Source organism: Colias croceus, chromosome Z (assembly GCF_905220415.1).
Source record: "Colias croceus chromosome Z, ilColCroc2.1".
NCBI lineage: Eukaryota > Metazoa > Arthropoda > Insecta > Lepidoptera > Pieridae > Colias > Colias croceus.
The window spans coordinates 1959601-1986728 of record NC_059568.1 but is presented as its reverse complement, the minus strand read 5'-3'; the positions used below and the strand labels follow the sequence as shown (position 1 = coordinate 1986728).

The 27128-nt window shown below is 34.3% G+C and overlaps 1 protein-coding gene across 2 annotated transcripts; it reads left to right on the top strand.

Moving 5' to 3' along the window:
• The first annotated feature begins 380 nt into the window (after positions 1-380).
• On the top strand, positions 381-22516 carry LOC123705593 (protein artichoke-like). 2 transcript variants are annotated; one of them, XM_045654451.1, is made up of 8 exons: positions 381-740; positions 17024-17192; positions 18181-18387; positions 18719-18907; positions 19818-20048; positions 20506-20739; positions 20832-21030; positions 21444-22516. In XM_045654451.1, exons 1-8 carry the CDS (start codon positions 415-417, stop codon positions 21791-21793), a joined length of 1905 nt encoding a protein of 634 aa, XP_045510407.1. In that variant the 5' UTR covers positions 381-414; the 3' UTR covers positions 21794-22516. The 2 variants fall into 2 exon arrangements, with proteins under 2 accessions (XP_045510407.1, XP_045510409.1); XM_045654453.1 differs by having other exon boundaries at positions 382-740; positions 20518-20739.
• The last annotated feature ends 4612 nt before the right edge of the window (positions 22517-27128 follow it).

The window sequence follows — 27128 nt, the reverse complement described above, 5'->3', positions numbered from 1 at the left end:
AACCAAATATCAAAGCTGCGTAAATACTCACAAATAAAAATTTTATAAATAGCCATTCAGAAATATTTCAATTCACAAAACATCAACATCATAAGTACCTTTATTCATAACTCGCACTCGACCTTAACGTTCAAATTTTCGCTTTCAGCACAAGTGTGTTTACGTTGCCAAAAATGTAAAGTGAACCGCCGTATCTACCGAAAGCATTTCGAGTGCCGGAAACGGATCGATAAAACGGGTCGATGTAATCAATAATTTGGCGAGCTTAGAAGTGCAATTGCACGGGAGGGGTCGGAGGGAGTCCAGGAGGCAGCGGGTGCGTGCGCGCCGCGCCGGGAGCAGCGCGGCCTGCGAGGCAGCGGGCAGCGCGCAGTCGCCAGTCAGTAGCGCGAGCCGCCCCGCCTGGCACGCACGATGTTTGCGCTCGCGCTCGCCGCCGTCGCCCTGTGCGCGCTGTCTTCCCGCCCCGGCGCGGGCGCCAGCCTCCACTGCGCCATGCGCCGCGAGATCTCACCCTGCACCTGCCGCCGCGAGGACAACGGCACCGGTGCCATCGTCGTCGTCTGCAAGAGCATCAGCACCTACGAGGAGATCGCCCGAGCGCTCACCGACAAGTTCAACCCGGAGACCAAGATCGTGCTCGAGGTGGCCAACTCCCAGCTGCCCGACTTCGCGGACCACACTTTCCGCGAGCTGGGCCTCTCCATCACCAGGCTCAAGCTCAACTTTGACAACCTAAGGCAAGTCTCACGCGAAATGTATGTGCGAGCTCTTTGTGTGAATGATCTTCGACACATTAAAACGTGATAATACAAAACAGTGCGTGAGTTGAGAGAAACGGCAAGTCCATGATAAGAGCGACAGCGATCGGTTATCAACGCAGTGGGCGGCTCCAGCAGGGTTCACCATGGCCCAGCTGATCGACCAACTCGGCTACGCGGAACGCGAGCGTCGAAAGCGTGACTCTAACACAATTTTTTCCCAGTAAATTTCCCTTTGGAATGAGTTTATTATTGAGCTGTGCTTATCAGTAACTACAATAATTATTATTAGTGTACGCAAACACGAGGAACCCGAACTATGTAATTACGAGCGATGTTGTCGAGATACGGTTGATTTTTTAATTTCGATAGTCAACAATTAGGGCGCCCGTGACCCGTCACCTCGATCCTCGTTGACCACAATTGATCCGAAATTTTAAAGTAATCGATCGGCAAAAGTACTTTGAATTTCCCCTTAACGTATTCGCAATGAAATTCTGCTAAATAATGAATCATCAGAAAGTTATCGCTCTCGTTCGTGGATCTTTATGTTTTTCTGACAATGTTTTTATTATTTAACATTATGTACAATTGGAGTAATTCATTGATGATAAGTTTGAGCGAATATGTGTTTTTTGTGAAGGATTACGAGTATATTTGTAGGTGTGGGCTCCAGTTATAGCCGTTCTGGGGATAACATCTAGGAGGGGCAGTGCGATAGTTTACCGGGTTATCTTAGGTCGCTTCTAAAGCAGTAAAATTGAATGATATCGCATTGGCCGTGTTGTATTTACTACATTTACCCTTAATGGTATGCTAACAAATTACAGCGGTCGTTTGAAAAATTAGCTGATGCGACTTCAATATTCAAACGTATTTCCTTTGTAAAAAGTACTATCAAAAAAGTATGAATGCAATGTATGATTTTTATCAAATATACGTTGTTTGTACATAAAGTCTATTTTGATACATTTTAACCCATATTGATGGGTCTTTAGGACTTATCACAGTAAAGTGTCGTAATAAATAATTGTAGAACTCAATTAACGCTTACACATTATTTGCATCATTGCGTATTGTAATTGTTTTAGTTTGTGTTGGACTGAATTCGAACAGAATTTTTGCCCAATCTTCTTAATATATATAAATCTCATGTCACAATGTTTGTCCTCAATGGACTCCTAAACCACTTAACCGATTATAATAAAATTCGCGCACCATGTGCAGTTCGATCCAACTTGAGAGATAGGATAGGTTTTATCCCGGAAATCCCTCGGGAACGGGAACTATGCGGATTTTTCTTTGAAAACGAGGGCGAAGCCGCGGGCGGAAAGCTAGTAGTCTTATAAATTGGCTTGGAAGATGAGAGAAGAAGAGAATGGAATGAATGGAAGATGATAGATGAAGAGAATTCTTGAATTATAAAAATATAAATATCACTTGTCAGTCCAAACACAAATCTGTACCTATTTCATCGGTTGGTACATACTTACGGAAAATCAAAGGAATACCTCAATCTCTAGAGAGAAACGTAATAAGTTCACTAGATTATAACATTGAACATAATATATCAAAATATTTCCCGAGGGATGTTTAAAGAATAATATTGTGTGTAATAAGATAAATTGTGTCGAAGAACCGGCATCCGGCAGCGAAAGGACTTCCAAGAAATCGGATAGATAGAATATTATAAAATAGCAAATCTGCGTTGCTTTTCAAAGTCACAACGATATATTTTATGTCAATATTTCTCCTTTGTATGTCTAAGTTACATATTTATTATAATTATGTTCGTCTAAAATTACATTGTTTGGTACCACTTGGTACCCTATTTGGTTATTTTACTTCTATTTTTAACTACTATTGTGGTAGTCACTAGGTTGTCATGGCCACATCTAATAACATTGTCATAGGTAAGGAAATCCTGTTAGCGCAGCAACAAATTACATATTTAATATTTTTGTAAATTTTGGTGCGTCGGCACTCGGCCATTGTTGTCGGGGAAATATTACGAGAGAGAGCAAGCAAATAATTAATTGAGCAATAAATTCCTCACACGGGTGCAAAAATCGCACACCCCGCATATTTTCACTTCGACCTCAATTATTTCCAAATATATTTTGAAACTTTAAACAAAGAAAGTATACACAATAAGGTTCATCACCATCAACCCGTATATATTCACACTGATGGGACATGGGCCTCCTCTGAGGGTACTAGCTCTCTGAGCTTTAAAATTTATATCCACATCCTTAAACTTATTACGTGACGATACTATAGATATTCACAACTTTATTGTGCACTACCTATGAAGAAGACTTTACGAGAAACTAGAAAGAATCAGTAACAGTTCTTTGGGAAGTAGTGGAGAGGCAATTTTAATATCGAGATATGGATTCCCAATTTATTTGTTTACTGGGAATTTATCAAAGGATTAAATTTGACTCGAAACGGTGATATTCCTCTATTAAGTTTCATCTGGAATCCATATTGAAGCGCAGCGTAATTCGATCAAAGCTTCCAAAGTAATTAAAACTGCAGAATGCAGATATCTATTCTGAGAATTTTCTGAAATATTGCTTTGTTTTTAATAATATTTAACTACCATCTCGTCATGATAACGGTCAGAAAAAAACATACCCTCTGTATTCATATCGATAATAAGCTTTTATGTGTATTCGGAAGGTCTGAGAACGGATCGTCCATTTTTTTTTAATAGGTACCCATGATTATAGTGTTCTAACATAATTTGCTGGGTCGTCTACTATTAGTAAAAAAGCTTTACCAGATACGTATAAATATGATAACGCAATTATTTATTTTAAACTATCGTCTAAAAACTATTGAAATAAAAATATTGCCGAATTGCTTGCATTTTCTTTCCTTTTTAATTTTTCACCGTGCTAAATTTGGTTTCAATATCTTGTATTACTGTGATCGTTGTTAATGTGTTTAAATTATCTCCATCTTCGAAAAATACATACAGTAAAGTCATTATTTCTAAATAACGCTAGCGATGATGAATTTGTTTCATGACGAAAATCGAGAGATAAAGAGAGACGTAATAAGCCTAACTAAATCTATACTTTAATATTATAAATGCGCAAGTAACTCTGTCTGTCTGTCTGTTACTCAACTACAAAACCGAGAAAGGACACTTTATGTGTAGGACCTACTTTTTATCCCGGGAAAATCACGCAATCCCGGAAATCCCACGGGAACGGGAACTATGCGGGTTTTTCTTTGACTGTACAATAAATTCCAGCATTGCTTGGCTAATAAATTGGATTTGCAAAGGTATGTTCTGCGGCGTTCAAACAATGCTTTATGGCACAGCGTATGGAGGAATTTCCAATAGAGCGCTGGAGTGAGGATTACAACATAGCGTGAAATAACCCGGTTAGAGCTCTGGTAAATCCAAATTGCTGCGTTGTCTTTGTAGTTGTTAGGAATCGATATTTGAGGAATATTCCTGGTTGGAGTAACAAATAATTTGAATCGTTTTAAGTACGCAAGGAATAATCTAAAATGATAAAATCAATTTTACTAAAATGATCGACGCTTCGTGTTCTGAGAAAGAAGGTTATTATTTATTTCAAAATTTTGTTGTAGCACTTCTATATCTATCCCTTCTAATATTTTATACTAGATTTCCGCCAAAAAATGATCACGACCCTCAGCAGTGAGGATTTCGACTTAAGGAGGAGGAGGATGAGAAAGTAACTCTGTCTATCTGCCTGTCTGTTCTCCATGCCTAAATCACTGCACTGATTGGACATAGGATAGGTTTTATCCCGGGAATCCCACGGGAATAGGAACTATACGAGATTTCCTATACGGCGAACCGCGAAACCAAGGGCGGATAGCTTGTAAAATAAAAGAAAGTTGCATTAGGTACCCCCAGTAACATACCTAACTATTTTATATTCGTTGGTATATTATAATTTATAACCATTTAAACCATATATTATAAAAAGTAAATTTAATATATGTTCAAGTTTTTACCTTTATCAAATTAAATACAAGCACCACCTCTGTAATTACACATCAATATCGATTCAGCAATTTACCGTGTAATTGAAATAAACATGCTTTTGCAATTGTCGCACACTAATGGGTGAATAGATAACGTTATCGAAGCAAGTGTACTGACGTAAACAATTTTATAATTTGTTTATTTATTATTAGTTCTTGAGATAATTGAAATGGTTTTATGTGAGGGAACGATAATTCCGGGTAGCTGTTGTATTTATTTCTTTTTTTTATTAAAGCGGGTCACAGAGATGGTTTGCTTGATGGACGATTACCGCCCATGAACCATTGCAGAAGGACCTCTTTATAGGAAGGGAAAGAGAAACTTTAAAACTAAGGGCGGCGAGGGGGTCGCCCTATAGGGCTTATTGCTCATTTTCATATGGTAAACCAAAAATGCGAATATGAGTCGATCGAGCATCATAATATTATTTAATTCTAGTTTGATGAAAGCTTCGTAAAAGTCAATAGACCGTAAGGAAAAATATTATTTTAACTAACTTGTGGACGCTTTTGTGATCATCGAATACTTGGACTAGTGAAGACGTAATTTTTGAACTTCGTAACCCACTGTGAAATAATCGTTTCCTTAATTAAATGATGAGTGGAGTTTGTCGTAAAGTATCGTCATATTACACTGACGACACTCCATACATTTGAAGTGATTTAATTACTCGTAACAGCTTGCGTAGCATGAGCATTGAGCATAATATTATGTCTTTTACATACGTGTGTGGGTGTGTGCAAGATTTAGTACAAATCAGTCACTCTTATTTATTATGATGCATAAGTAAATCTTTAAATTAAACAATACTTAGGTACCTTTTGTTTTGGAAATTATTCAGAATGGAAAATAACACTTTATAATCCAATTTGGCTAAGAATCACTCTAAAAACACACAGTAAAAGAAGTTCTCTAACTTTATAAGTTTAAGTTTGTTGAAATTGTTTAAAACAACTGTTTAATAAAATAATCAGCCTGATTTATCACATTTCTAGTTGCTGTTGGCAACGCGACGCGAGACTTACCCTTTGCTCCTTAGAGCCGGATCAATTCGGAGTTATACCAACATAACAGCTGATTACTAATTCACACGTTTAATTACAACGTTAATTATGAGTCCTAGTTAGCCGTTTCACTATTATACTGACCACTTATGAAGTCACTTAGTACCAATTTATAAGTTACTTGATGCAAATATTGGTTTAGGATTATTTAAATAAATACAGTATGCTGAATTATAGGGGAGGGAGATATTATATCAAATTACGAGCATCAAATATTCATCAGATTAAATAAAATTAACTGCGTTAAAAACAACCGACTTCAAAAATGGAAAAGTAAAAAATAAAAAAGATTTGATATTATTAATTACTACATATTATTAAGATGTGCTATTTATTAAATAGGTTTGATGTCGGTGCACGGGCTTAATACTAAGTGCTTAGTGTTTGGCACCGACTTCAAACCTATTTAATAAATAGCACATCTAAATAATATGTAGTAATTAATAATATCAAATCTTTTTTATTTTTTACTTTTCCGTTTTTGAAGTCGGTTGTTTTTAACGCAGTTAATTTTATTTAATACTTTTTAGTGTAATTTTCAACACGAATCAAACGAGCCCAAACTCGATAAAGTTGAGTCAATATATTACTGAGTTCCTATGGCCACCGATTCCATCATCAAATCAGCTCTATGTCATGATAATGTTTCATCGCTATCCAATTTACACACTTATACAAAATTTCAGCTCAATCGGTTACCGGGAAGTGAATCAAAGTTACTTGCTACATTCCAATTAAGTCATCGAGTACAGACAAAAATGCTCATAAAATAAAAACTACTGGGCCTAGCCGAATAAAATTTTTATGGGACCAATTCGACACCATCCTGCATCGAACAAAAAAAGAATCACGTAAATCGGTTCAGAAACCTCGGAGTAATCGGTGTACATACATAAAAAAAAAAAAAAAATATATACCGGCCGAATTGATAACCTCCTCCTTTTTTTTGAAGTCAGTTAAAAATAATCATCAAGTATGTAATGTTTGTGATAATATTATTATTCCCGTGTTTATTTAAAAGAACAGTCAGAAAGCTTGAAATGACCAAACTCTATCAGATTCCAATAACCTTGCCAAAAAGCTGTACGGATCAGTGAATGTACCTACAAAGTAAAATTTGTATAGTATACATTTATGTAGGGATAAAACAAAAAATAATAATATGAAAAATATCCAAGGAACAGAGAAAATGTTGTGATCAGTAATAGCAAAAACAATTCGTCTACATACCTACGGGCAAAAAATCTTCGCTTATTGTTAATAAATATACGTCAGCATAAAATTTCCTATTCCAAAAAAAAAGCGCGGCGGTCGCAGTGGACTGTTCTGGGCAAAAATATTATGTATTTGGTTCACTTCAGATCCTATTTACTTAGTACCTCTATGAGCACGGATAAAGCGCGACGGTGGACTGTTCTGGGCTAAAATATTATTTGGTTCACTTCAGAATTCAGATCACGGAGCACGGATAGAAAAAATAATGCGTGATAAATTGTGTTTATGTGGAGATTTTTTTTTTCCTTTAAAACTACGTATATTATAGTCTATAGTGGATCAGTGTTTTTTCTTTGTTATTGACAACTTTCGAAATGGCGTCTTTTAATAAGATGAAAGTGCAATTAATTACAACAACGAAACTATTAACTAATATTACTAACTAGCTCTCCGCCCGCGGCTTCGCCCGCTTTGTCTAAAACATAATAAATTATATACTAAAACCTTCCTCTTGAATCACTCTATCTATTAAAAAAAACCGCATCAAAATCCGTTGCACAGTTTAAAGAGCATACAAAGGGACATCGGGAGAGAATGCGACTTTGTTTTATAGGTACTAGGTATGTAGTGACGACAAACTTATATGTATATTAGTTTGTCGTTAATAATATTACCCATTTATAAACCTATGCACAAAATTAACTTAGGTATGGGCCTGTATTAAATCATATATTAAAGACTAGTGGTCCGCCCCGGCTTCGCCCGTGGTACATATTTCGCAATAAAAGGTAGCCTATGTCCTTTCTCGGGTATCAAAATATCTCCATACCAAATTTCATGCAAATTGGTTCAGTAGTTTAGACGTGATTGAGTAACAGACTGACAGACAGAGTTACTTTCGCATTTATAATATTAAGTATTATTGATAGAAACAGTTATCCAAATTCCAATCTAAATTTAAAGGACTGTAAAGTCCTGCGCGAATAGATGATAAATAATCAAAATTCCAGTTATATCATATACATAGTACATAATATAAACATCAGTCCGGAATATAGTAGAGTAGGTTATGATAAGCAAGATGTTTTGAAATCGCCGTGTTATGTCTACATTATAATAATTATGTACTTCATGTTGGGAACACATTTATTGTAACTTTAAAATTGAAGTAGAATGTTTGAGAAAAATGGAAACGAATATTTTATATTTATTATTAGTTTTCACTTCGTTCGCTTGCTTCCGTCGCTTCAGTGCAATTTCCTAATGTAAAAGGGGTGACAGACGTACGAGTAAGTACGCGAACTTGTGGCTCGACGACCTTTTTCGCTCGTGTGTCACCCCAAGTACGCGTACTTAAAAACCGTCGAGTAAGTTCGTTGACGATCCAACATGTTTGAAATTTTACTCGAAGCCCGCCTTGGCTCGCACGTCTGTCACCGCCGCGAGCCGAGTAAGTACGCGAACTTTAAAACCGCGACTTTAAAGGGCTGATAGACGTACGAACTTTAAAGTCGCGGTTTTAAAGTTCGCGTACTTACTCGGCTCGCGGCGGTGACAGACGTGCGAGCCAAGGCGGGCTTCGAGTAAAATTTCAAACATGTTGGATCGTCAACGAACTTACTCGACGGTTTTTAAGTACGCGTACTTGGGGTGACACACGAGCGAAAAAGGTCGTCGAGCCACAAGTTCGCGTACTTACTCGTACGTCTGTCACCCCTTTTAAAGTTCGTACGTCTATCAGCCCTTTAATACATAACAAGCTTTCAAGCATTCCCAATCCATATTACCTTAATTCTTTCCGTTTTCATTTCCCGCCAACAGCATCTACCTATTGCGTTTCTAATCTTCCAGTATTCTTAACATTTTTATAAATATAAAGTACTTACTAGAATTTTTTGTTATTTAAAATTATTTAAACACTAGCTGTTCCCCGCGGTTTCACCCACATTGCTCCGCTCCTGTTGGTATTAGCGTGATGATTAGCCTATTATAGCCTTTAGATAAATGAACTATCTAACACCGAAAGAATTTTTCAAATCGGACCAGTAATTCCTGAGATTAGCGCGTTCAAAAAAACAAACAAACTCTTGCAAAACTTGCAAAACAAACGCTTTATAATATGTATCTATTAGTATAGATTTGAAAGTATTTTTATGAATTTAAAATTCTTACTTTAGCCAAATAAGATATAGAGATAGAATAAGATAATAGATATAAGTAATTTATTTTTTACTTTTAACCTACATTTCAATTCGATAATATTATTGGAAAATGTAGGCGCTATAACATCTCAGGATAACAAAAGAATGAAATGAGTGACGATGAGGCCCAATTAGCTTGTGTTAAAGACATCTTGATAGTTCACTGATCTTCATAACCACGTGCGAAATCGGAGACAACTGAAGATAATGTACCTATAGATTTAAAGTGGTTTAAACAGGAATTAATAGTGAATGATTCGTAATGGTTTTTCCTGAAAAATAAATTAAATTAAAATAAGATGTAAAGAATGTAAATATACATTATATATATGATATTTTCCATGAAACATTGAAATTGTGTCTTTCATGAGAAAAGTAAAAGATCATAGAATTAAAAAGAGAAATTACAATTATATAATTTTAATATAAATATGTATAATAATGTATAAGTCTGATTTTTAGTCAAATCGTTCTCTCTCACGATAAATTTTCATAGCAACATTAAAGAGTGTAATTTTTTTTCAGATTTTCTTTATATATTTTTATTTTTTCTATGTAAATAATAAGTTACTAGGGTCGTCTTTGTAAAACTCCTGAAACGCGTGATGAGGCATGTTTTCAAAACTATATCTTGAAAGGTTAGGTATTTGGATGAAAATTACATTTTATTCTAGTTCTGTTGGTGCATTACAACGGACATTCAACAAGATGAATATTTTTAATAAAAGGTAGCCTATGTTCTTTCTCAGGGTCTAATTCTAAAGATTGTCTGTGCCAAATTTCATCAGAATCGGTCCAGTAGTTTATGCGTGAAAACCATACATACAAACATAATTACAAACCTTTCCTCTTTATAAGTAATATTAGTATAGACACTGACGAAAAATTTCGGGTCATTTGTAACAGGATGGCGGTTCTACAGGGGTCTTAGTACGCAATGACAAAAAGAAAAATGATGGTCAGAACGCTGATACCGGATACCTAAGATACTGTAATATTTTATATTAGAGAATCTTAACATAAAATATTTTAGTATCTTCACTGTTTGTGACGCGCTTGATTTCTTTCTTTCCTTGTCGATACTATTGATTAATAATTTCTAAATTGTATGAAGGCTTTTCTTATTCAAGTTTAATAACTTTAAACTGCACCCTGATAGCTTGTTCACGTTTGTGGAGAGCTATTTAGAATTCCCCGACTGTAGGGTTGCCAACAATGTTTTTTTTGTTATCAATAATATATTTAAAAAAGTAAATGCATTTTTAGATTAAATCGATAGGTACAATACTTATTTATTTTAGTATGTAGGTACCTAAGTACTTACAACATGGTTCATAACGTACCTAATTAAAGTTCTCAAAATCTCAAAAATTCCTACAGTTACGTAAATTATATTTGATAAATTAATTTTCATCGTCAAAATTAAAAAGCCCTTAAAAAAATAAAGAAACAGTTTTCAAAAACAAGTGACCTGTATTTTTATTACAAATGTGAAATTTACACATTTTCAGTTTTGACGTAGAACACGTAAAAACGCGTAGACACGCGCGAGCGCGGCCCAACGGGTAATTGGTCCCATTTTGTAATTTAATTAACCCTATGGCCCGGGCCAACGACAATTACGAATCGACTCGACTCATATTCAACTACTTGAATATATTATTTATAGGCTGGATTTGTAATTTCAATAACCGATTGTTTAACGTTAAGTTTTCCGAGTCGTATATCAATCTCTTGCATTGGTTCCGGCATCTAACAGTAATCAATGTTGATATGTTGATTGTTTTTAAGTGTACCTTCGTTGAGAGTAAAATTTCAAGGTATCTTGGAATCTTGTCAAAGTTTCTTCTGATACGTGTGCTAGGCAGGCAGGCTCTTATTTATTTTATTGTACGTTAAGGAAGCTCTTGACCACGATCTCGCCTGATGGCGATGGTAGATGTGGCCTAAGAAGGAAGCGTGCTTCCCTAGAACCTGTTCACTCTTCTCTGGAAGACCTTCATATTGTACTCGAGGCACTTGATCTCCAAATTGTATGCATATTATCCATGGTGCTCCGATCATTAGTGAAAACTTCTAATGAGACTAGAATGTTCCAAAAGCTTTGATAACGTGAGACATTTCCGAACTTTACATGTTGGATTATAGTTTATACTAAGGTTTATACTCCCATAGAACTTGTGTCATTGATACTGTGTAAGTTTTGAAGAAAATCAAACGAAGGCTAGAGTATGTTTATGATTACATTTCATTAGGTGAATTAATGTTAGTTAATTAATGTTCTTTGGTATCGTTATAAACTACGGATATTCGATAATGTGTGGGATTACGGAAAACACGGTATTATTCGTTTATAATGCTTAATAATAGCAATTTTATTCAGTGTAATTAAACAATAAGTATCTAGTATTAGTTGATACGAATGATAATTTTTTTAATACAAAAAATATAGTTACTAGTAATTTGTAAAAAGCTTTTCCAATGTACTAAAATAACGCACCATGAAATAATAAATTAGTATTAAATTAAGAAATCTAGCGTTTAAAGTAAATCTATACATATAATAAATCTGTAGAAGGGTCAATTCTGTACATTGAAAATATTGAACAAATAAATAGCAGGGGGTGTTACTGGATCGATACCAAACCCAAATATGTGATTAAAAAAATTTTTGTCTGTCTGTCTGTCTGTCTGTCTGTATGTGAAGGCATCACGTGAAAACTAGCGGTTCGATATCGATGAAACTTGGTATAATTATACCTTATTATCCTGGGCGTAAAATAGGATACTTTTTATCCTGGAAAAATACGTAGAAAAAAAAATAATTTTAATTTTTCAGTTTTATCCATAGACGTTGTTCCGTAGAACCGCGAACACACGTTGCGTATTATTATAGGCCTAGCCGTATTTGGGAATTGGGTCCAATAGATATTTATAAGATTTTATTGTCAGAGGTACTCAAAATGGATAAATAAACCATCCACGCGAAGACCGACATCCGCGCGGACGGAGTCGCGGGCGATAGCTAGTACTTAATATAAGTAGATGATGCCTGCGATTTCGTCCACGTTTCATCGTAGTTCGTAGCAAAGGTTCTACATTCTGCTGGCAAGCTAACTACTGATTTTCCACATAAGTAAATTTGTTGAATAATTCAGATGTTCAAATAAAATTATCATTTCTTGGTATATATATTTACTTTTATATCAAAATGCATTTTTATTTCACAAAGTGTCTCTTCAAATTTATTTTTGAATAAGTATTCCGACTCAAATAGCACAAAGCTTTGTGAATGTTCTGCCAACGGCTATGTCCGATCCGTCGTGTTATTCCATCTGGTTATCGTTATAAATAAATATATTCGATACTATATAGTTTATTGTTTATTTTTACAATAACAGCATTGTTTACTATCTGCCATTTAGTAAAGACTAATTGACTGATAGATACAATATTAAAACCTTGTTCGCTACTTACCAACTAAATAAACGTTTTTCATTTATATCATATTGAAAATCGGAATTAATTATTAAAAAAAATGGTTTCATTTGTAATGTCTAATTGCGGAATTATAGAGTGTTGCTAGTATAATACGTTCTGTTTGTTAGTATACTTTTATATGTACTTTAGATTTTGGTTAACCTACTTACATACCACAGTTACATACTTACATATGTCGTAAAGGGCACGACTATATTATTTAATACTAAAATGTATCATCATTATTTCATGAACTCTACCGCCGTCTATCTACTTCCATTTCCGTAAATAAGAAAAAATCCTTAGATATTATTACAAAAATACCACATAAGTATTATCAAAAAGAAATCGCACTACAGAATCGACCTGACACAACAACCGTGTCCACTTAAAACTATTTCTCGTTAATGGTCTAAATAGAACAAAAATTACAAACCAAACCAAGTAACAGTTGCATAATACATCATATTTACACTTCGAATGCACACATTTCCCCGTGCAGGGTAGTCGAGACGACCCTACGACCGTTTGGCGCCGGCCCTCTAGATAACCCAGGAACGTTGACCCCTCACGTTTGTGTACTAAACTACATGCACTTACATCGATTGTGTACTTTCTATAGATAACTATAGACAAAAAAAAGAAACTGTCAAAACATTAAAAAAAATAACGATTGTTTTCATCTGTGTGCAAACTTTTTTACGTCACATGAGTAGAGCTTTGGACTAATCGGAACAGTTGCATATTTGTACTGTAGTCTTAGATGTTGTTTTTAGGGCTATACTTGGGCTATATATTTTAAAAATCTTACTTTTTCTTATTTTAACCCAGAGCTGGCTGCAAGACAAGAAATATACAAAATGTATAAAATGATTAAATAGGTACGTTATGAACATCGCTCGTTCATTCAAGGCCAATACCTCCACAGTCTTATATTGATCTCCTGTCATATAAATAATTAATATAATTGTAATTCAGGTTAAGGTCAAAGGGTTATGAAGACTTAAATATGTCATCACTACATAGTATAAAACCAAGTCGCTTTCTCTGTTCCTATGTCCCTTTGTATGTTTAAATCTTTAAAACTATGCAACGGATTTTGATGCGTATTTTTTAATAGATAGAGTGATTCAAGAGGAAGGTTTTAGTGTATAATTTATTACGTTTTAGACAAGGCGGGCGAAGCCGCGGGCGGTAAGCTAGTAATATATAAACACTTATTTTATTTTTCATTTTTTTCAATCATACTATGTAATTTTCACTTCAATTTGGTTAATACCTATATGTATCTAAAGTACGTTGCTTAAAAAGTGTAAGTGCCCTTATTAATTTGTACAAATGTTACTTGTAATGCTTTATCAATTGTAAAGACAATATTTCAATTACATTTTACAGTTATCACTTATGAATTGATAATAATGAATGTATAACCATATAGTCATATAAGTCAACCTAATTTTGTGTTTGGATCTATTACAACAATATAGGCTTCTTCGAGTGTAGATAGTCTATCTATATTCGATAGTTCTGTAACAAATGCTTGATTAAAACCCATGATGACTGAAGATAAAAACCCATGGAGGGTTGTCGCGTAAAAACCACAGGACAGTTCTTTGGCATATTATGATATATACGTACAGTTACTTACATATTTTGTAAAATTAAATTTATAATACTGAAATGATTTAAAAGAGCAACTATGGAGTTTCTTGCCGATTCTTCTCCATAGATACTGCTTTCCGAATCGGTGGTAAATGTTAAAAATATGTATTGACGTTTCAAAAGTGCTTCTCGAAGAAGTCTAATTGAATAAATAAATGTTTGAGTTTGAGTTTGATTGTTTTCACCTTTTTCCCTGTTATGTAATATTTAAGAAACTGTACTTACTTTTCTAATTAAAAAAAATATAGGTCCAAAAATTACTTACTGGCACTTTTTATACTTTTTTTACCTAAAAAGTTTATCATAATATCTGACAGAGATGGCTTAGAACCATAAGGCGGAAGGCCGCTATTTGAACATTTTGAATGGTTTTGTGTTACTTTTATTTTATAAGATCTTGTACAATAAAGAATAAATAAATAAAATCATCAGCGAAGTGTATATACAATATACAATTATACATATAAGAAATGAAATATTAGTTATTATATCTCTACTTTGACGGCAAATTTCGATAACGATTTTTTTTATAAATGAAAAAATAGATAGTAAAATACGTTAATGAAACATAAACAATATAATATAATACAATAATTAAACATAACAACGAAACGACATACGTACAGCTACTGTATTTGATTTGCTTTATACAAAGATAAACTACATTTACGTTTTCATTAAAAGTGAATGTAGTATCTTTCTCACATGGTCAATAAATACATATAAATTATCACATAAAATAATATATTAATTCTAAATAAAATTATTATTGTTCTAAAGACGTCAATTATTATCTAACAAATATCTACACAAAGTATTGAAAAAATACCAACCCTACTTAATTCGCGGAAACTGAGCTTGTACTAAACCTACACAACCTCAAGTACCCTCCTATTAAAACAATACTGTCTGGAAGCTAGCATACATGACACAAGTTGCATTTTAATTTCTACGCGATACGATAGTGAATAGAGCCATACAATAAATGAATTTCAACAATGTACTCATCACAATGATAATTACACATACCTATCTCGTTGTTTACGCTGGCTCGGCCGTCTCATTCTAATTCACTTGTGTTTCGTTCAACAATTACGTTTATCTGAAGCTAAATAAAACTCGACGGACATTAAATTATTTAATTTATACCTTATCTATAGTGTAGTCTAAAAATACTTTTCCTCTTAATGTTTTTTGTTTAGTGAAATGATTGTAAATATTTTATACTAGGAATACTAGACACGTTTGTTTAATATATTAAATTATGTGTATCGATATTGAAGTATACGAGCATTCGATACTGGTATACTGATATTTTGAAATGCATTTTACCAACACATATTTGTTGCGCCCAGAAACTAAATAAATAAATAGTACTTATATTCTTCGGTCACTCATTAATGAATGGATAATTATTAAAAACCATTTCATTTTTGTTTTAATTCACAATTGAAACCTTTTATTTGAGCAGCGATTATAAAAAGCTTGTTTGAACAAATTGATCATACAATTTTATTTATTAATTCTTGATGTTCAAATTGCATGAGGCGTTTTACAATACCTAGCCATAATTTTTGAAGTTATACTTCTTTTGGCGCGATGGAGAAAAATGATGAGAGTCGCGCGCACACCGACACCTAAATTTAACAGCATGAAGTTAGTTCTAGGTGGTATGAAAATTGAAAACTATGTTTAAGTTGTATTTTCTAGTATTTTTTTCCATACGCCAAAGAAGTATAACTTCTAACGCGTGTAGGTACATAAGGACACACACTCTTTTTCTCCATATAACTAACAATAAAGCTAACTTTTTAATTTTTATCGAACGTATGTGTTTGATTGGTTTTTCGTAGCAATTTTCTTGGCAAAACCAAATAAGTGCAATTCATTAGATTAGCAGCGCAAGGGCGACTGCCATACGCATACCTGACTCACATACAATTAGTAAGGCAAAGAAATTCACGCTGAAACTTTCCAAATAGAACTTACATAAAAACTATAAAGTATAATGACCACCTTTTATATACTTAAAGTCAGCAATGGTGCTTCAATTTAACATGATTCGTTATACATGTTTATTTATTTATTTATTTAATTTAGACATACCAACAGAGTACACATGAAAATTATCACAATTAAAACTAAACAACTATCGAATATTAATATGATGTATACACCAATTACAGGTATGCACAAGAAAACTTATAATATAATTACGTTACTGTTGTTTTAAGTGCTTAAATAAATTTAATTACAAGAATAGAAAAAATAAATGTTAAATGGAACCGATTTCAATCAATATTTTTACTGACACAGATGCATTTTACTGCACACACTATGAAGTATTCAATACTCCACCAGACATTATCATCACTAAATATCAACTAAATTATCACCGAATTCAATAATCTATAAAATAATAATAAATACAAAAATCTAAAAATCACGCTTCAATACTATAAACTCATGAAATTATTGTCACCCATCCCTGATAAGTGTACAGAGTTTAAATTCAATCTTGCCGCTAAAAGAGTCGGTTGTGTACAAACATACGAAGCTAATATTATAAGCAAGTAAATAAATATATTATTCTTTAAATTGCAGTGAATTAAAAGAGAGTGTGTTCACCAAACTGGACCTGGTGGAATTCTTCAGCCTGGCCGACAATGCGCTGACGGAAATGCCGCGTCACGTGTTCAGGCATTTACCGCATGTGCTGACCCTGGACCTCTGCAGGAATAAGATCACTAAGCTTACAGAGGAAGACTTTAAGGTACAAACATATTATATTGTAAAAGAAAACTTAAAAAAATTAAAAAGACGTGTGGCACTCGGGGACTGCCGCGGTAAAGCTATAGCCCGTCGGAGTGGGGAGCGTGAGGTTTTTTCGTTATGGAATTTCTCGAAACGGTCCCCGCGCTCAAGGCCCGCGATAGAAGCTATGCAATAGCTTAAAACACGCTTTAAGAAAATAAACTCATGTTGTTTTTCTCCTATCCTTGTACAAAGTATGAACTAATTCTGTGTGTTAATATAAGTTTAACATAACGTATATCGTAATTTGTATTACTATCTCGTTATTTCGAGTTTATCGTTAATTCACGAGTTTTTTTTATAATTTATACACATAACTATTTAGTTAACGTATTTATTCGCGGTAAAAAAACAAGGGCTAATACTTTGTACTTTGTAGCCTACCCTTTAGGGTTTGATTTTTTAAGAAAAGTAATGTCTTTTCCCTGATAGCCAACTATTTTGCAAATTGTATCCAAATATAGTTCGAGGGTAGTAGCCTTAAAACTTAGTAGCTAGTAATCAAATAAGTATTTAACTTTTAATATGCCTAGTTTTTATACTTAGTGACCAGAAAATTAATTTTAAACGTATTTCTACAAGAAATGTCTTCAATATAAACGCTAATATGGATTGAACCCTAATGTAGCTTACCTGCAATCTATATCCATAAGAAGGCGCACAGAACACTCAATTATGCAACGTTAATCTATTTTTGCTCTAACAATGTTAGTAAATAAACAAGAAGAGAAGTTTATGTTAAAATCTTAGTTCAGCATGAGGAGTGGAATTTAAAAATGCCCTAAGTTTTTTTTTATAACTTTAATAAAGCTTTGATAGGGAATGTAGTTCTTCATTATTATGAATTAATGAAGAAAATATAGGTAGGATATCAAATGATAAACAAGTTCAAGAAAATCGTAATCTTTGAAAAACGTGAATAAATACTAATTATCTTCATTTTCCAGGACATTCAAGGCTTAGAGCATCTATTGGTAGCTGACAATCAGATATCCAAGATCGAAAGACACGCAGTACCCAAAGGTCTGATCCACGTGCATTTGGGCATCAACAAACTGAGCAGTCTCAACGGAGCCCTAAGGGATCTCAATGATTTGGAGTGGATCTTTATCAACGCCAACCATCTTAAGTCGATTGACAATGAACTGCCAGTGGTAGGAGTACTTTCCTAGCTACAAAGAGCCTTATTAAAGAGCATATTTTCATGTCCTTACCTTTTAATTATCGAGTGAAAGACGGTTCCATTTTGAAGACCTATCGCAGTTATCCCATTTTATATAATTTTTTATCATGCAATGTTTTATCAAATTCGGTTCAGTGTTTAAATGTATTACAAATACACAAAGTTTTATAATAACATATTTATGTTGTTATATTTATGCATCATATTAGGGTCTTTCAAGTAATCGAATTTAATACCACATAGGTAGTTATGTATTTCATAATGTCTTTCTACAAATAATTGTTCTGTCGGATTATTTCCAGAAAGCCAAAAAGCTAGTACTTATCCATGCCGCGCACAATGAATTGCAGAGTTTACCAAAAGACTTACAACAGATGCCTTCACTGCAGTCTCTTTATTTCTATGACAATCACATAAAGTCACTGGACGGCGCTTTGCAAAAGTCGAGACGGTTGATGACTATTAGTTTATCTTTCAACAAAATTGAGATGGTAAGTAGGTATAATTATTCATGTCAATTAAATGACTGATCGTTTAAAAAAAAAGTTTTATTTTTTTGTATAACCAAAATAACATACTTAGTACCTACATAACATAAAAACTCTAGCTGTTAATATATTATTTCGCTTATACAACAATGACTTCTCTTGATAAATAAACATAAGCGCTTATGCTTAGATTAAGGATTGGTCCCAATTCTTATTCTAAGCATAAGCGCTTATAAAATAAAAACACCAGACCATTACAACTTATCTTCTTGTATAATACTTGTATTAATTTATACCTCCTTACACCGTATCTAGGTGTTTACTATCTTCATAACTCATCAAACTTTTTGATAGAAAGCTCTAGAACTTTAACCGTGATAGTTACGTGTTTGCATAATTGAGCTACGCTAGACTGTTTACGACGGAGATGTTTATAGTTTCATCACGAACTTTCGAGTATTTCTCATAGTTATTCACTTAATACCATCTGTTTAATTATTATCTATCTGTTGGAGTAAACTAAAATGTTACAATACAGATTTTGTACCTGTTTTATATATTTTTTTACTTCTGTCAGTTTCTTAGTTATTAACATTATTTTACAGGATTACAAATAAAAAAGCCTTCCTACCTCTTAATTCCCGAGTTCATGGTAAACTTTTATCTAGCAACAAAGTTGACTCAAATAATTAGCGTTAGTAGAATCCCTGTTAGCATAATTAATTATTATTATTGCTGGCATAATTTTAAGTTGCGGAGTTAACGTTTTGTTGAAAAAATGCCCCGAGGAGCAGCAACATTTAAATTTTAAACAAAGCTTCCAGCAACATTTTTAATCAATTGTTTCTCTACAAATGCTTACCACGAACGCAAAACTGCGAACAATATAAAGCCACAATCCCATTGTTTACAGCTTGCCGAAGATGACTTCGCTGAAGCGGAAATACTAGCAGATCTAGATATAGCATACAACCAGTTAAGGTCGCTAAACGGCTCGTTAAGGAGTCTCAAATCCCTTCGGTATCTGAACCTGACACATAACGCGTTCACAGAGTTCTCCTTGCAAGAGATAAAGGGCCTTAAACGGTTGTCCGTTATCGATCTGTCCCATAATAAAATTAGTTTCATCACTGGAAATATGGAGGTAACCCATAATCATTTCGCTGAAATATATCAATTTTTTATAATAATTGTTGTTTAACTAATCTTAGAGAACATGTAGCGTAATTTATGAATGTAATGATAAGTATTTTAATTAATAATAGGTATTGTTTGTGAATATGTTAGTAGTGTTTAATTACTTTAATGAAACATTATTTTATCGTTCAATTTTTACTAAATTACAAGTTTGGTTTATTATATGTATTAATATATAGGGTTGGGTTATTGGGTGGGTTGCCTGGTAGAGATCGCTGCCTAGCGATAAGGACGCCCTTTGCTGTTTTTTGTCTTTGTTGTATTATGTATTTATGTATTTTCAATGCAATAAAGAATAATAAAAAAAAATATATGATGGTAACTATATTATAATATATACTCGGGAGAAGAAAAAAGCACGCACGATAAACATTAGAAATAAAAAAATTATGTAATTTAAAAAGATATTGTTCCAGAATCTCGTTGACGTAGAAACAAGGGTATTAGAACTGCGTCTCGATCACAACAACCTCCACAACCTTGGAGGCGCGCTCATGGGCCTGCACGGCTTGCTGCGTCTGAACTTGAGCAATAACCAAATACAACAGATCTCGCCTGACGATCTCATCGGCTTGGAGGAACTCAGACTACTCGACGTGTCCTACAATCACATAACCACGCTCGAAGAAACATCGAAGGTTTGTTGCTGTGATGCTAGCGAGCGGCTGCGAATTGCACCTCCAATTGCGAGCCAACTAATTCTATTGTTTAACGAACGTGCCTTTTTCAGACTTTCTTGCCGTATCTGGAGGAGCTGATCGCTCACCACAACAACATCACCGCGCTCGACAAAGACTTCCACGGGCTCCCGTCTCTCTGCACGGCTGATCTTTCGTATAATAAAATTCAAACTGTGAATTATGAAGTCGTGTCCAAGTCGCGATGTACCATCAACGGAGTGCCCAGTATTTTGAAGATTTATCTTCAAGGTTGGTTCGGTTTCAATTACTTGATGGATAATGTCAAATTTATTTATCGTATTACGTATAGGCTATGCGATCTTGTGTCAAATTGAGCAAAGCGATTTTTTAAATTTTTTGTAAACTTTGTGTGAACGTTTAGCAAATTTTTCTTTTAACATATTTGCGCATATTGGAGATAAACATGAATGATATTAAGAATATTTACTTAATGCAATGCTTTATAATTTTATACATATACATATGTGTGTTATTGCTCTGCGAAATAAATATATATACATGTCGTACCATTACCACAGAATTACCTACTCACATTTTTTATCAGTGACACTTTAATACAAAATTTCTAAATTCGTGTTTATCATAATTAAAACACGCACCTCGTTTTCATACATCGATAAGATGGTACTCGTTTGTTGCAGACAATCCAGTATTGTGCGACGATCGGCTGTACGAGCTCGAGACGGTGCTGCTGGGGCTGAACGCGCGGCTGAGCGGCGACGCGACGTGCGCGGCGCCGCAGACGAGCGCGCCGGTGCTCATGCGCGCGCTCAACGACATCGTGCCGGACGCGCCCGTGGTGCTCGTCGCCCGCGTGGCCGGCGCGCGGCTGCTGGACGGCCTGCCGCAGCACGCGTACCAGCGGGTCGGCGCGCTCGGGCCCGGCGTGCCGCCCGCCGGCTCCAACGTGGTCGTCAAGTGGCCCGACGAGCGGCCCCACCCGCTCGCCGACCACCTCCGCCTGCGCGATCTCAAAGCCTCCCCGCAGTGAGCCGGCGCCCGACGCCCACGAACTTAGTGCCTCGCTGGCGACCGCCGCTTCCAAGCACGGAGGATCGGATGATATCATTGCAATGTACATAGCGACCATCGTTACTACTACACCAAAGTGATATTTCAAATTATAGGCACTCTCGATAGCGACGTGCCGTGTACCTACATAATATAAGTATAGCGTAGAATTCGAATATAGATGTTTGATGTTGCCGAATGTCAGTGTGTGAATGTGAAAGTATTTCTCTTGTAATTCCAAATTTACGGTTTTAGTAAACCGATTAATGTGTAATGATTATTCGCGATATTGTTTATTATATCTGGTAGAATATTAAATGCCCTATTCGACTTTATTTTTAAGTGATTGTGGTGTACCTAAAATAATTTATGTATCGTAATAATATTGTTAATTTTACTATGTAGTTCATAGAATAATTTATATGGCAATTAACAATACTCAAAGCTATTGACGTAATAATATAAAAATATTGTCTCATTTTAATTCAAAATACTAACAGATAAAAATGTATACGCCCAATATTTTCTGAACTAATTTTATTCGTAGTTCCTTACAATATAATATAATTATTATAATAATATATTAATTGATTTTTTTAGTATCCTACGACCCGGTTGAGTGTACCGGGAGATTTAGCTTTACGTAATAGCTGTACGAAAGATAACGATTGTATTTGTTGTTTCCAATAAATGATACCAATAGTATTATCTGTTATTTACCCTTCGAATAAAATTATATCGTATGATTCACTAGGGCTAAGACCGCTGATTACAATATATTTTCAGTAAAAGAATATTATAGGTGTCTAGCTAAGGTGTCTAGTCTGTGTCTCAAAAAGCAAGGACTTTTTAAGTTTTATTATTATTAATAACCACCGAGCAGTGTGGTTATTTAAAACGCCGTTTCTTGTAGCTGTATAATCTCCTAGAGAAATACTGTCCTTTCGAAATAACTAATTAGTTCCACCCACGAAATTATTTAAAGCTTCTAAATAAGGGACGTTAAGTATATTATCTTGACTAAATTGTTGCGTACTGATCGTGTATAGTTTGTATCGTGGATGCTAGTGTCTTCTTTCCCATTCGGGAAAAATTCGTGTTTAAATTGTAATCATAATATACTTAAAAACAGCATTACAAAATACACGCGAGCAGTTTCTTCAGGTTGCGTTCTAGCTATGTAGGTATAGAATGGAAATACGCTAAATAGAGATTGTCTTTCCCTCTTCTGTATGACCTAAATCTTGGCAAGCATTCGTGATATTCTATATTGAAAAAACGTTCATTGATCATAATTGAAAATAATAATATCAGAGCTTTTTAGTTTTTGCGCTTAATATTGTTAACACCTAGGAGATAGGACCGAGCGAGGTGTAAGGTAAGAGTAACTAGTAATTATATACTAATCTGTGGTATAAGGACAGAATACTAATTTAGTAACAAACGCTAACTTACAAGTCTGTGTTACAAGTGAAAGATAGGTGATTGTAATATTTTGAATTTTTTATCTGTAGGTAGGTTTAAAATATAAGTTGATTCATACACTAGTTTTATAGAATACATAATGTGTTGTCCCCACAATGTCCCACATATTCTAGAATCTATAGATCTACTAGCTTACCGCCCGCGGCTTCGCCCGCTTTCTCTAAAACGATTAATTGAGATTTAAACTATCCTATCTCTCAAGTTGGATCGAACTGCACATGGTGTGCGAATTTTATTATAATCGGTTAAGTGGTTTAGGAGTCCATTGAGGACAGACATTGTGACACGAGATTTATACAGTACTAGCGGTCCGCCCCGGCTTCGCCCGTGGTACATATTAACGTTTTCTCTACATAAGAACCATCCTCGTACTTCAAGGAATATAATAAAAAAAGAATTATCGAAATCGGTTCAGCCGTTCTCGAGTTATGGAATTACAACGAAAAGTGGCATTGATTTTTATATATTAGAGAAATAATATATTAATTGATTTTTTTAGTATCCTACGACCCGGTTGAGTGTACCGGGAGATTTAGCTTTACGTAATAGCTGTACGAAAGATAACGATTGTATTTGTTGTTTCCAATAAATGATACCAATAGTATTATCTGTTATTTACCCTTCGAATAAAATTATATCGTATGATTCACTAGGGCTAAGACCGCTGATTACAATATATTTTCAGTAAAAGAATATTATAGGTGTCTAGCTAAGGTGTCTAGTCTGAGTCTCAAAAAGCAAGGACTTTTTAAGTTTTATTATTATTAATAACCACCGAGCAGTGTGGTTATTTAAAACGCCGTTTCTTGTAGCTGTATAATCTCCTAGAGAAATACTGTCCTTTCGAAATAACTAATTAGTTCCACCCACGAAATTATTTAAAGCTTCTAAATAAGGGACGTTAAGTATATTATCTTGACTAAATTGTTGCGTACTGATCGTGTATAGTTTGTATCGTGGATGCTAGTGTCTTCTTTCCCATTCGGGAAAAATTCGTGTTTAAATTGTAATCATAATATACTTAAAAACAGCATTACAAAATACACGCGAGCAGTTTCTTCAGGTTGCGTTCTAGCTATGTAGGTATAGAATGGAAATACGCTAAATAGAGATTGTCTTTCCCTCTTCTGTATGACCTAAATCTTGGCAAGCATTCGTGATATTCTATATTGAAAAAACGTTCATTGATCATAATTGAAAATAATAATATCAGAGCTTTTTAGTTTTTGCGCTTAATATTGTTAACACCTAGGAGATAGGACCGAGCGAGGTGTAAGGTAAGAGTAACTAGTAATTATATACTAATCTGTGGTATAAGGACAGAATACTAATTTAGTAACAAACGCTAACTTACAAGTCTGTGTTACAAGTGAAAGATAGGTGATTGTAATATTTTGAATTTTTTATCTGTAGGTAGGTTTAAAATATAAGTTGATTCATACACTAGTTTTATAGAATACATAATGTGTTGTCCCCACAATGTCCCACATATTCTAGAATCTATAGATCTACTAGCTTACCGCCCGCGGCTTCGCCCGCTTTCTCTAAAACGATTAATTGAGATTTAAACTATCCTATCTCTCAAGTTGGATCGAACTGCACATGGTGTGCGAATTTTATTATAATCGGTTAAGTGGTTTAGGAGTCCATTGAGGACAGACATTGTGACACGAGATTTATACAGTACTAGCGGTCCGCCCCGGCTTCGCCCGTGGTACATATTAACGTTTTCTCTACATAAGAACCATCCTCGTACTTCAAGGAATATAATAAAAAAAGAATTATCGAAATCGGTTCAGCCGTTCTCGAGTTATGGAATTACAACGAAAAGTGGCATTGATTTTTATATATTAGAGAAATAATATATTAATTGATTTTTTTAGTATCCTACGACCCGGTTGAGTGTACCGGGAGATTTAGCTTTACGTAATAGCTGTACGAAAGATAACGATTGTATTTGTTGTTTCCAATAAATGATACCAATAGTATTATCTGTTATTTACCCTTCGAATAAAATTATATCGTATGATTCACTAGGGCTAAGACCGCTGATTACAATATATTTTCAGTAAAAGAATATTATAGGTGTCTAGCTAAGGTGTCTAGTCTGAGTCTCAAAAAGCAAGGACTTTTTAAGTTTTATTATTATTAATAACCACCGAGCAGTGTGGTTATTTAAAACGCCGTTTCTTGTAGCTGTATAATCTCCTAGAGAAATACTGTCCTTTCGAAATAACTAATTAGTTCCACCCACGAAATTATTTAAAGCTTCTAAATAAGGGACGTTAAGTATATTATCTTGACTAAATTGTTGCGTACTGATCGTGTATAGTTTGTATCGTGGATGCTAGTGTCTTCTTTCCCATTCGGGAAAAATTCGTGTTTAAATTGTAATCATAATATACTTAAAAACAGCATTACAAAATACACGCGAGCAGTTTCTTCAGGTTGCGTTCTAGCTATGTAGGTATAGAATGGAAATACGCTAAATAGAGATTGTCTTTCCCTCTTCTGTATGACCTAAATCTTGGCAAGCATTCGTGATATTCTATATTGAAAAAACGTTCATTGATCATAATTGAAAATAATAATATCAGAGCTTTTTAGTTTTTGCGCTTAATATTGTTAACACCTAGGAGATAGGACCGAGCGAGGTGTAAGGTAAGAGTAACTAGTAATTATATACTAATCTGTGGTATAAGGACAGAATACTAATTTAGTAACAAACGCTAACTTACAAGTCTGTGTTACAAGTGAAAGATAGGTGATTGTAATATTTTGAATTTTTTATCTGTAGGTAGGTTTAAAATATAAGTTGATTCATACACTAGTTTTATAGAATACATAATGTGTTGTCCCCACAATGTCCCACATATTCTAGAATCTATAGATCTACTAGCTTACCGCCCGCGGCTTCGCCCGCTTTCTCTAAAACGATTAATTGAGATTTAAACTATCCTATCTCTCAAGTTGGATCGAACTGCACATGGTGTGCGAATTTTATTATAATCGGTTAAGTGGTTTAGGAGTCCATTGAGGACAGACATTGTGACACGAGATTTATACAGTACTAGCGGTCCGCCCCGGCTTCGCCCGTGGTACATATTAACGTTTTCTCTACATAAGAACCATCCTCGTACTTCAAGGAATATAATAAAAAAAGAATTATCGAAATCGGTTCAGCCGTTCTCGAGTTATGGAATTACAACGAAAAGTGGCATTGATTTTTATATATTAGATATATTAAGATAATTATTCAACTTCTATTGTTTTCTAATATTTTATTCATTAAATTAATAGAATAAAACATAACTAATAGTTTCTATCAAATATTTTCACGTACGAAGTCGCAGTTAGCTCATAAAGTTAGCACGTACCTAAAGAGTTTAAGCGGGAGGCGGACTACGGAGAGCAACATATTAAATAGGTGAGATAGAAAACATCGGACGAAACCTGACGAAACAGATAGATAGAGAAATTCATGTACACGTCTAGAAGTTTTTAAGTCTATGGTATACGTCAGCGAAGTGACATTGATAATTCGAAAAAGATGTCCAATATTTGGCCAATTTCTCTAAAAAATACTGGTTAATTGAACAAAATACTATGTAAATGATTATTATTAGAATAATATAAACAAAGTTTATCAATGAAAATATGTAGAGTTAAAAGCTTCAATTCGTACAGTACTTACAAATGACATTTCCATTTCTCTGCTTCAGTGTTACCAGCAACTAAAGATTTTACCCCAAAGTAGGAAATTTTATTATACCAGTGCCTTATTGTTTTAATCATATCACCACGCTATTTTTGGAAATGCATGGGAATTT